At 46.3% G+C, this 12,890-nt stretch overlaps 1 protein-coding gene across 1 annotated transcript; it reads left to right on the top strand.

Moving 5' to 3' along the window:
• Positions 1–1,481: 1,481 nt before the first annotated feature.
• Positions 1,482–3,833, top strand: LOC123131782 (uncharacterized). Its single transcript, XM_044551463.1, has one exon. The coding sequence runs from the start codon at positions 1,684–1,686 to the stop codon at positions 3,496–3,498; it is 1,815 nt and encodes a 604-aa protein (XP_044407398.1). The 5' UTR covers positions 1,482–1,683; the 3' UTR covers positions 3,499–3,833.
• Positions 3,834–12,890: the final 9,057 nt, after the last annotated feature.

Genomic DNA, 12,890 nt, shown 5'->3' with positions numbered 1-12,890 from the left:
AAATTTCTCGCCATTTTGTTGAGATCATCACAAACCGAAAATGGTAGCTTAAACACCCCCATGATAAGTTGGTATTGGTTGAGCAACCGACTTCATAAAGGACCTCCCTCCTTGGTTGTGCTAGGAACCAATCGATTATGGAACCACCCCTTTGACATGAGACCTTTCGGGGTAGCCTCAACAATCCATTTAATCCCCAAGCCATATTTCTTGATGTGTTAACTGAAAGTAGGGGCTAACTTTCATGCCATACTACACACACCTAGTGTTGATATTGTTTTATGATTTTCGTTTCTTCGTGCCTCTGGGACAACAAGTAACCGTGTACATGCAACACACGTCCAATTTGGCAGCAATATCGTTTTCAAGATTAACCACAATTCATGTTGATTCCGAAATTAATTATTTCGAATGCAATTAGTGTATTTTCAAATTATAAGTAATGCGATTAACATGTTTCCAAATTATTGATGATGCAACGAATACATCATTAGAGCAGCTTGGGATGTTGGATATAGGTGGTTGGATGGCTCGGATCATTTGCATTCACCAAACTTGTGTTTTTATAAATAATAGAAAGGTTTTATAAGTAGTAGAAAGATAGAGAGCAGATGGATCGAGACCGTGGTACACAAATTAAGCTAAAATCTTAGATGTACAATATGCTACCTTGTCGTTTTGTGCTTTTCCTACCCGGCCACACCTTCTCAACTACTGCTTCCATTTCGACTTCTCATCTGACATCGTTGGCTATCCCGGCTTTGTCATACCATTGTTAGATGGACCTGACACTCACCCAGTAACATCTCATTGTCAATCCTCCTGTGATCAGTATTGCTTATGCAATATTCAAATCTGATTACCCAATAGGGCTAGGCTGTTAGGGCAAAACATTAGTTTATTTGAGAGAGGCGGACACCATCGTTCTACATGGGTATGGTGTTTGAAGCGAAGACAATGTGAGATAGATTGTGGCATCAGTTGGTTGTGTCTAACAGTATCACAACAAACTCTTGAGAAATCTTGGGTATCACAAAATGTACAGAAAAAACTAGCAAGAACATACAAAGCGTGTGACATAATTCCTGCGTATCAAAATATAAGAGTCAGATTTTTTTTATAAATATATATTTTGACACAGAGGGAGTATTTCACGTATACCCACCTAACCAAACATGTTAAGTCACGGTTACGACGAAGGGACAAACACACAACTAAATTTAGACATCTCATTCTAACCATGAGCTGAACGTGCGCAAACAAGTCACAAGATTTTCTCTCTGCAAATACTACATCTATACCAAAATATAAGACATTTTTAGGCTAAACTAGCCTACAAAACGACTTATATTTTGATACTGAGGGAGTATAACGTTCTGCATAAAAAAAAAAGGAAAAATCTCAGTCCCATGTCCATCCGACGGCTCCAAATAAAAACCCCGAAAAGCATATGCATTTTGTGGCGCAAGCGGAACAGAAGATCCAATTCGCACGTTCACCTGGCTCGTGTCGCCTCCGTCCCAAAAAACCCAATCAATCCTCCGCATTCCGCAGCGCACCACCGCCCCCCTAACCAAAACGAAACCGGCGCCCCTTTTTCCCCTCGCGAGCACCTCGCCCGCACACGCGGACCCATGCGTGGCCACACCACAACGAGCCGGAAGTAGCCCCCCCGGCCCGGCAATGTCGGCACTCCTCCCGCCGCCCCACGGGCCACGCGCCGCCGGGGACCCCAAGAAGACCGACGTCGCCGGGGGCAAGCTACCCCCCTGCGCCGCCGGGGACCCCAAGAAGCCCGGCGGCGGCGGCGTCCGCTCCGCCGCCAAGCTCGCGCTCGCGTCCTTCCTCGGCGTCGTCTTCCTTTTCGCCGTCGACGCCTTCCTCTCCGGCGCTGGCGCCGACCGCCGGCTGCGCCACCAGTACCAGCATTACCTCGGCGCTGGCCCCGCCGAGAGCGCCCCGCCTTCTTGGCCCTCTGTTCCCGACCCCACCAGCTTCGCCGAGGACGTCCTCGGCGGCGGCCGCGCCGATAGCGCCCCGCCCTCCTGGCTCTCCGTGCCCAACCCCACCAACTTCACCGGCGACCTCCTCGCCCGCTGGCTCACACCCGGGGGCTCGCCGTGCCGCGACGCCCGCACGGTCAACATCTCCGTCCCGGCTCTTGACGGCGCCGCGGCGGCGGGGGGCGTCACCAAGCTGAGCGCCACCGAGATTCACGAGTTCACGTTCTGGGCGCTGGACGGCACCGTCCTGCGGCGCTGCCTCGGCGGGGACTTCTTCGAGATTGATCTCTCTGGGGAGGCGTGGAAGTCGCGCCCCCCCGTGGTGGACAACGGCGACGGCTCCTACACTTTCCGCCTCCAGGTTGCGCCCCGCTTCGCCGCGGGGGAGTTCCACCTCACCATCGTCCTCCTCTTCCGCAGCTTCGAGGGCCTCAAGTTCTCCTCCGCGAGGTTCAAGTACCGCGTCGAGCTCCGCCGCATTCCTCTACTGTTCCGGCCGGGCAACGCGTCGCTCCCCGCACTGGAGACCTGCCGGGCCGCCGACTTCGCGCGCGACGTCTGGTCCGGCCGGTGGACGCGGCTCGCCAGGAACGACAAGTGCGAGGATGTGGACGACGCCGGCCGCTACCGGTGCCTGGGGCCGGAGCACCCGTGCGAGGCACCGTGGTGCGACGGGCCACTGGGCGCGCTGGAGAGCAACGGATGGGTCTACTCGGCGCACTGCTCGTTCAAGCTCTTCACCGCCGACGCGGCGTGGCGGTGCCTTGACGGCAAGTGGCTCTTCTTCTGGGGCGATTCCAACCATGTCGACACCATCCGCAACCTCCTGACTTTCGTTCTTGGCGTTGAGGACACATCCGCAGTGACACGCCGCTTTGACGCCGTGTTCACAAATCCCAGCGGCGAGCCGGGCACCCTGCGGATCACAAGCATCTTCAACGGCCACTGGAACATGAGCATGAACTATCTCGGCCTGCATTCCCTCCGGCACAAGGGGTTCCGGCAGCTTGTCCGGTCATACTTTGTGGGCGATGATCGTGTCCCCGATGTTGTCATCCTGAACTCTGGCCTCCATGATGGGTGCTACTGGAGCAGTGTCCGCGCTTACGTTCAGGCCACCGAGTATGCCGCGCAGTTCTGGGCCGGCGTAATGGCTAAAGTGCGGTTGCGTGGGCTTGCCGTGCCAAGGGTGTTCTACCGGACGACGGTCGCGACTGGCGGGTATGCTCGGGACCTGGCATTCAATCCAAACAAGATGGAGCTATTCAATGGTGTGCTCGTGGAGAAGATGAGGCAGCATGGCGTGCTCACAGGCGGGGTGATAGACAACTTCGACATGACGTTCCCATGGCACTACGACAACCGTTGCAACGATGGCGTGCACTACGGGCGCGCACCGGCAAAGTTGGTATGGCGGGACGGCAAGATCGGCCACCAGTACTTCGTGGACCTCATGCTGGGGCATGTGCTCCTCAATGCCATCTGCAATGGATGAAACTCTGCTGGTTCCATGCTCGGTAAGTTTGTGCAGCTCAATTGTGTAAACTAGGGTAGGATAGCCACGGAACTGAGGTTGCTGAGGTGAAATTGTGGTATCAGTTTATGTGTACCGCAGATATCGCGGGCATAGCTGAACCGTTTTATATGGTGAGACTGTCTGATCATTTAGCTATGTCGCTGTTATGATCCTGCTCTAGCCGGCCAGGAAGGTCGAAGTTCGTTCGATCGGAGCTAGCTATGGGTGAATATCAGGTACATGTAAATATATATACCAATACCGTTTTGGGGGCGTAATGCATATGCAATTTGAGTGGGTCATGTTATGTCCAATGTTTGCATTCTTCAGTCCGTTGTTGTTTGTGTGGTCTGTGAACGGCATGCGAATCCTGGGACACTGGATGGTTGAGTGCCTTCAGGTGTTTCCGTATATGTTCCGGGTTGATGTGTTTTGAGTGAAGCAACAGTGAGCTGCCTGATTTGAACAGTGAGCTGTCTTGATGAAGCCATTCAGAGCTAAGTTGTCTTGATCAGGATGATGCTTGTACTGGCATGAACCTAATGTCACTGTCCTTGACCACTTCCTAATTTTGTTGTAGCACTAGCTGTCTTAGTAATCTAATTATGCCGAGGTAGGTGCATGACAATTGGAGGAGCCTTGTGCTTATATGTATAGAAAGTTTAGTACTATGTCAGATTGCACCGTAGCCAGTAATCTTACTCTGTTCATTCTTGTTCAGCGTGGCTTGTAAGGCTGGACTGCCCAAATGCAGAAATACCAACATGGTTCGGGGGGTGTTTGGTTCCAGGGACTTTTTTATGTTGGGACTAAAAAAAGTCCCTAGCAAACTAAACATTTGCTAAAAGTCCTTAGAAGCACTCCTTGAAAGTTTTTTTTTAGACTTAGGGACTAGAAAAAATCCTAGGACTAGAGAACAGTATGTCCAGAAAAAATGAAGCCCACTTGGCTGATCTTTTTCATTCTCTTGCGGAGGTCAGAGTAGGAGTAGCAGACACCAGATCCGGTCTGTGCTGTTCGAGGAGAGGAGAGCATTGATCTGAAATTTGTGCGAAGTCAGAATATATTCCTTTGCTACTTTGCTAGCCTCATTCAGACGAATCTAATCCAATCAGCTAAACAAGTAATGTGCGAGTACGGATGGCACCGACTAGTGCAGTGCAGGACCACACAGTTGTCTCGCCTCATTCACAAAAGAAGAGAGGAAAAGAAGACGGTTGTGTCGCCTGATCTGATCCGTCGTGCCCATTAAGTTGGCCGTGGTAAGCGACAGGCAAACATGGGGGGTGAGGGCGACACCGAGCCTGTGACAGTGATAGCCACCTACACGATCTGCTCCGTTGCCGTTTTTCTTCGCGATGAGTTGGGGGTGGACCGTGGTCTGCGCGTTTTTCGCTTATCGTGATTTTGATTGCGGATCTTTACTTCCCTTCTCGGGTTGGTAGGTGGCCGTTGTTCGGTGACCGATTCTTTCACGTGGCGTTGCCCGCGGCACAGCACCCGGCATAGGAGTGCCTCGTTTATACACTTTTTGAGTAACGAAACCGGAAATAATCTGACAAGTCATGGAGTTCTTGGGCATCAGTGCTCTGGGCTCCGGTGCTCAAGTCCAAATGGTCAAAACACTAATGTAAATGCGGTTTAATGCAAGACCAGCAATGAAACTTTTGTGTAGTGCAACAGAAAGGCAAACCACCACTACTAGGACGATTGAAAACCTTTGCTGGCCATGAAAAGACAATACAGTTTTGAGGGTACTTGCCACTGGCTTTATCGGGTAGAACTCCATGGCAAAAAAGGAAAAAAAAGGGAGGACAATACAATACTGTAAACCATGTGTCTTTTCAAAGATATGTGTCCCACTGTCCAAGAGGTATAGGATGAATTCTGAGCGAATTGCAAAAAAAATAAAAAAAAACTAGCACATTCCCGGCTTCAATCCGATTATGCCACCACTTTCTGTTACGGTGACAAAAAACCACGGTTTATGTGTTACTTTTTTCGATAAACACTAATGACTGGTTTGAACCAATTTAAACAGATTTCTGACATGCTGGGCCTGCAGATCAGGTCCACGTGGCACTAAAATCCGATGTGGGAACTCACCAAATAGCGAAGTATAGTTTTGATAATAGGTCTAATGATTTTTTCTGTAATAGTTTTTCACCCTGCGTGGCGAATGCTGTAAGGAATGATTGTACTCTACTATTTTAAGTTTTAATATATGGGTGGCTTTTCAAATAAAGAAAAGACTCAACAAAGTTTACGTTGATCATTAGGTCATATGTGAGGCCCATCACTCAGAGTTAAAATTTCTTTCTTAGGGCATTGTGGCACCACACGCCCCGTATTCCAGCCCAGAGACCGAGGCAAGTCTCTGGAATACGACACTGATTGGCATAGAACAAATCAGCTCTTTATTATAATCAATATGGATATAAGGGGATTACATCGGCACGGCGACACTACGCCTGCCAAGGTTGCTCTATGCAAGCAGCAGAACAACTCATAGCAGCGGAATAAATTCTAGCAGCGGAAACACGACCATAGCGATGGACTCCACTCTGCAGGGACTCTGGCTGGAACGCTTATCCTAGCTCGCATACTCGGGATCCACGGCAAACAAGTAGGCAGACAAGACATGACCTGCAAACTGGCATGACACGTCAGGTCAGTACATTGAATGTACTTGCAAGCTCACAACAACCAAAGCAATCAAGACAAACAACAGCATGGCATTTATAGGTTAAAGCAATGATGAACATGATACTACTAGAACCTTATAATCATTGCATGAACATGTTGAACATAACACATCTAGCATCACATGAAATGAGCATGGCAATGTTACTCATGATATGCACAAGATGATACTAGCATTCAACTTACCCACTTGAGCATCACACGATCATCTCAGGACCAACCAAGCCTGGTATTAACAATACCCTAGTGATCATATGAACACAAGGAGCTTGATCTTTACCTGGGTTTACCACATGACACTAGAAATATCATCCAACTTTGGTATCCACGATACCATTGTGATCCTCTCATGATCACATAAAGATCAACCAACTTCTTTCATCATCGAACCAGGGTTGTTCATCTAATTAGGTTATTATTACTATTGACCCATATTGTGACCTACTACGAACTGGGCCCATATCCGCGGGCGCGGCTATCAATAGATTATACACTCTCCAGAGGTTAGCACACTGTACCCACACCACGGAACCCAAGGCCTCATGCTACCATTTGGGTGGGCCAACAGTGTTCCAACAAAACCGATCTATTGCCATGACACTCTCCCAGCCACTCCGACAAACTCCCCTTTGGGCTAAGTCATGGGTGGCCCCGATGTCACCGCGTGACATCCAACGGCCACCGTCATGGCAAAACAAAATGGTCCCAAATGGGGACATGAGCTCAATACTACACGGGCACACAAGGCTTATGCCCGCCTACCTGATTAGGGTAGCGCGCGCCCATAACCTTCCCTAATTGGAGGCACCGGCGAGAGGCACGACAATAGACCCGGTTAGGACCCCCCATAAAGGCAAGTGTGACTGCACTGGTCAGTTTGATTTCAATGGCACTATGACTCAACCAACAAGTGTTCAAGTTTAATTAATGTCCGGTTAAACTTGAATGCAAAAGATGCTGAGTCATAATAACATGATGAGATAATAATGCACATGAGCATGATATTAACATAAGCATGGATGAGCAACATAACCAGATGAATCATTAGCATAAATAATAATGCAACACTTAGACTACTTGATGCAAATGAACATGGCATATCAATGATCATGCATATCACAGATACTCTTCATAACTAACGATAATCATGTATCAGATGAACATCACTATCATTAGCATGACATAAGTACCAGCATGAAATACGAGAATAACACTACTAGCAAGTAACCATATAACTAACAGAGTGGATAAAAGCATAGCATGATGACAAGCATAGCCGGAATAGCAACGTTAGTAGTAACTAAGCAAACATTTAAAAATTCAAGTGGAAACCATGGCTACTGCAAATCCATCATGCAAGTGGCTGTCGTGGCTTGCCTGGGGACGAAGGAACCATCGGGGAGAAGTGCAGAAGGATCGCGGAAAGATTCGTCGGAAACAGTTCTCTCCCGGAGGGGGCTGTTTATGAGCAAGGGCAAAATGGTCATTTTCACTGTGTGAAAACATTATGAGAATGATACCAACAAAACGGGCTCCACGAGACGAAGACGTGGGCTTTGGAATCACCTCAATCGGAGCTACGAGCAAAAAGTTGTAATAGTTTTTCTACCAGGTACCCATCTATAAATAAAACCTTCACAAACCAGCCCCTCACTGAAAAACAGAAAGCGTAAATGCAGAGAATACGTTTTTCAAGAAGTGAAAACTCATTCTTGGCCAAATAACAAAGGAGGTACACTTTCATATAAGGAAAGCGTATAATAGAAAGTACACTTCCACTTACAGTACGCGGGCCCGGCCTAGAGACGCTGACGGGTGGGTCCCGCATTGACTTCTCTCCTCCCGCTCCCTGCACTACAAAAAAATACACTTCCATGATGATACGTGTTTGTCATGGTAGGTCCCGTTTTTTGTCATGCATGTACATCCATGACGGTTTTATGACAGAATCAAGATAGTCATACATGTGTTGTCGTAGAAGTGTTCCATGACATTACCAAAATTATCATCACGGAAGTGTCCACTTCCATGACGATAAATCGCGCGTCATAGAAGTGCTTTCATCAACGGTGACCGACATGTGGCATCCACCGTAACGGGATGCTGTTAAGCTATCAGGTCGGGTCTTGGATCCGACAACCCGTTAACAGCTCGGACCAATGGGAAATTTTCACGTGTAAAATTCTGATTGGTCAGAGGAAACACGTGTCAGCTCATCAGTGAGTTAGATAGGCGCCTATGATATGTAGACACGTGCGACGGCCCACCACTGGCCCATTTAGCTTACGAAGGCCGGCCCGCTTGACTTGGTCAAAAGTTAGCGGGCTGGCCCATGAAAAGCCTGTTAACGGTCTCTTCGCAAAGAGTCCATTTTACGGCCCGGTAACTCACGCCCCGTTAGGTCCTAACCTAAATCGGCCCAACAACGTCATGTGGGCCTTCGAATATAACACCAGCCCGTTTCACTTTCAGCCTATGTATGGCCCACGACGTCGGCCCATATGAGGCATTCGTATCTTTAGGCCCTTTAGAGGCCCACGGTGACTCTAGCCCATAATGAGCAGTAAATTTCGTTGTACCTGTTAACGGCCCATGTGAAAAATTTCGTTGTACCTGTTAACGGCCCATGATTCACATGGGCCGTTTCCAGCATGTGTTAGCTTTCGGTCTACTAACGGCCTGTGACGGAATTAAGCCTTTGCTGTCCTCCGGCCTGTTAACGGCCCGTTACCATGCTGGGCCGATACCAATTATGCCCGTTTACGGCCCATGTAGACCCATTTATCCGACGGCCCAAGGCCCACCGATTCTATGGCCCTGTTGGAGGCCCATTTATCGACGATCTGTAGGAGACCCATGGATTCTACGGCCTGTAGCAGGGTCAAGGTTACCACGGTCCGTATATGGCCCATGGTTGTTGCGGCCACTAGCAAACCAGGGAAAAAGAAGACTAGGAAATAAATAAGCCCGAAACTAACGCTAGGCTATTAAGGCGATTGCACAGATTACATCCACTTGGCATCAAAGATCGCCACCAGTGCAAATATAGGGAACACCCTACACTATACAAAAATGGCTTGCTGTTTTCTTCAGCCGTTGGCTGCACGTTAAGAACAAATTTTGTATCACACCAAAACAAATTACAACTACAAAACAAAAGGAAGGTTGTCATAAAAGTTAACAGTCTAGCAGATAAATGCACTACCAGAAGTTCAGAAGCTCAGTTCATTTGACCCGACTATTACGTTTTCATGTTGTATTATACGATGGAGCACCATAACCTTTGCCTTCATTTCTCCTAGGCTCTTGAACAACATAGCAAATGTCTGATAGTCTGGTTTCAAAACCATGCATATCTTGACGACATCGAACAATGTCTCTCCTTGTTTCACAAAGGGTCTCTGTTAGGGAATGGACTTGTGTCTGGAGCGCAGATATAACATTGTTTTGAGCTTGCATATCTTGATCATGAGGCAGTTTGGATTGACTTAACAACCAACCCAGTATTACACAGGAACATGCATTTGGCACTGTTAGTGGACAGGTACTGACCCACTGCAGCAAGAGCTGACAATGCGGTCATAGTTGCCTCGCCACCTTCAGAAGGTGGTGGTTCCACCATTTTTTCCATAGCTTGCTGAAAAGTTGAGTTTTTACATTAGTAGTACGAGAACAGAAGATATTAAGGAGGCATCAAAACCAAACAAAATAGCTTTGGTCTATATACAGAACTTATTCTGGTGAACCCATGTAAAATATTAGTTGTATTTTATTGCAAAGTACATAATAAAACCAGGTTCCAAACATATGACCATGTACCATCGCTAATGTATTCTCTATTTCTTCACATTGTATTGACAGCTAAGGATAAAGAGACGAAGTTTATAATATGGTAAGCATAGTATGACATCATTCATATCACAAAACAACTGAGAATAGACAAACAGGCAATTGTAACATTGTGTGGGAAAGTCCAGCACGGAACTAGATTACAGGTCAAGATCGAAGGAACATCACTCCTCTCTTTTAAACCTTGTAAGGTGCAATGATAGGCTAAGACAATTGTGTATAAAATTGAAAAGAGTAATAGACATTGGCTGCAAACCATGCAGTTCAAGGCACAAGTCAGAGTAAGTAGTAGTTAAAAGGCATGAGGATTAAGGACTTACAACGGCGGCTTTGACTGGTGTAGTCATGCCCTTCTTCTTGCTGGTGTGACAGTCCTTGAAGATTTCCACAACATTTGGTTCAGGTACTTTTTGGTCCTTGCGGGCTTTCCTCTGCATATGGAACAAGTCAATATATATCTGATAATATGGTACAGCGAAAAGAGTGAAACAACAGCTAATTACAAGAGCCTCGCGGTGTGCAATATAGCTACGAGATCCTGTCGTCTGTTGGAATTTCACTTTCATACGGTTGGCCTTGTTCTTTGAACAGTTCACCTACAAGAAGATAGATTTGTGTGGCACATGCGTAAATAGGACTTCAACATGTGATCTTATCACATATATATATAATGTACCTGATACTTCGGATCAAACCAATGTTTAATGAGGCCTCTCTAGTCTTCATCCGCTATATTTTCCACTCGAGATGTTTGGGCAAGTTCACTGTTAGCCTTGCCTTCAAAGTGAGTTTTCCTCAAGTTATATCGATACTGTCGCAGAGCAGACTTGAAAACATCGGTGCAAGCTTGTCTTGTTGCATCATCTTGGCTATCCTACTTGAACCTCATCTGTTCAAAATTATGGGAGTCTCATTATCAGCAACCTAGAAAGTATGGGACAGAGCAAGATGATATTACTAGTTTCCATACATAACCATACTTACAGATAAATGGTCGAGGAAGGTGTTGAACTGAGTTTCATCTTTGTCATTCCTGTACTGAATCCATGTTGGGAGGATACATACATGACACCTAACGGCAACCGCTCCTTTGATACTAACTTGGCTGACTCTGTAGCATCACGTGGCCTTTTTAAACCTGCCTCAAAACGGATCTCCATTCTTCCTCCTCTAGATTTATTTAACCTATCGAGCATTATCCCTGATGTTTGTTTCCTCTTGCGCCTAGCTGCTAGTCCAACAACGAACATAGGAATTTTTAGTGTACATCAAACTGTGAGACTACATATAAAGAAGCATGCAACTATAACTTGACTCCAGTAACTACCTTCTTGATGTTGAAGCTCACAAAGTTCATCTGATCTTGCCAACTCATCTTGTGTCAAGAGTGCTTTGGAAGTAGTGTCAGGTGGCAAGGGAGATTGGGAATGTGCCGCTAGCTGAGTTGACAAACGAGCAACTCATGCATCTAGTGGTACTGTGGAAGGTGTTGCAACAACTAGGGCTGTCTCTGCTTGTTTGGTGGCAGCTATTTGTTTCTGTTTGGCTTGTTCTGCAGCTCGTGTAGCACGGGATACCCTGTTTGTAGAATTTTCCGCTGGACTTTGACCTTCTATTGCACCATCAGTACCAGCAGAATCTGCAGGATTCTTCCGCTTCCCATTCCCTGTCATTCTGTGTTTCTTCCTCTTTCTTTGTGCCATGTTAAGTCAAGTCGACAAGAAAAACGAATAACAATTTAGTTCTTCAGAACAAATTGATGCGTGATACAGATGAACTGAACTTTGATGTTAGACAACCACATGATAGGAGGATGTATTATGTACGAAAAACAGGACGACATGAGATAACCATAACTATGATGTGTAAACTAAGCAGAAGACTTTTCACTAAATTAGAAGCAATGCAATGGAAGGTAGACACCATATGAAAGATGCTACAAATATCGCTCTGCCAAGTTAATAGTGTCTCATCATAAATGGCGTTTAAACAAATGTGAAGCAGTACAAGAAATAAATCATATGCAAGATGCAAACAACATCACACTACCAAGTTAGAGCTCTCTCATCATTAGTGCCATTGCATGTTCACAACATTGCATATTCACTTATGATGTGTAAACTAAGGAGAAGACATTTCAACAAAGTAGAAGCAATGAAAGCTAGACACCATATGAAAGATGCAACGAATATCACTCTACCAAGTTAAAATTGTCTCGTCATACATGCCATTTCAACAAATTAGTAGTACAAGCTAGAAAATAATGTGAGATGTAACCTATATCACACTCCCAAGTCAAACGTGTCTTATGATAAGTGATTGTTGCAGGTTACACAACAGTAGTAATTTGATGTAAGAACATGGTGTGGTAGACAGATATTGTATGTTCTAGAAACCGGAACACGTGTCTTATTCACAAGTATAATGTGTAAAGTAAGCAGATGGAATTCAACAAAATTAGAAGCAATACAAGCTAGACATCATACATAACATGCAACCACATATAACAGTGCCAAGTTAGAGGGAGGACCTGTGATGGTGCACTAGGGGAGACGTGCTCATCATCAACACAACTACGTTGAGTGTCTATGCATGTGTTGTCTTGCAAATCATCTTGGGGGGATGGAGGAGTAGAATCTGTAGAGGCCCTTCGTTTGGAAGGAGCACCTTTATCCGCTGCCTTGCTAACTTCCTTCCGCTTTATTGATTTTGAATTGTCAAGTAAATCTGACAAGAGAAAGTAATAAAATTCTCTCTTCAGAACTCATGCGTGCATGATACTGACAATCACTCCTTTGATGTAAGGCAAACACATGATA

Source organism: Triticum aestivum, chromosome 1B (assembly GCF_018294505.1).
Source record: "Triticum aestivum cultivar Chinese Spring chromosome 1B, IWGSC CS RefSeq v2.1, whole genome shotgun sequence".
NCBI classification, from domain to species: Eukaryota; Viridiplantae; Streptophyta; class Magnoliopsida; order Poales; family Poaceae; genus Triticum; species Triticum aestivum.
This window is presented reverse-complemented; position numbering and strand designations above follow the sequence as displayed.

What these genes read in the sequence shown, in the direction of transcription:
- LOC123131782 (XM_044551463.1), top strand. Translation starts at nt 1,684, where the DNA reads ATGTCGGCACTCCTCCCGCCGCCCCACGGGCCACGCGCCGCCGGGGAC.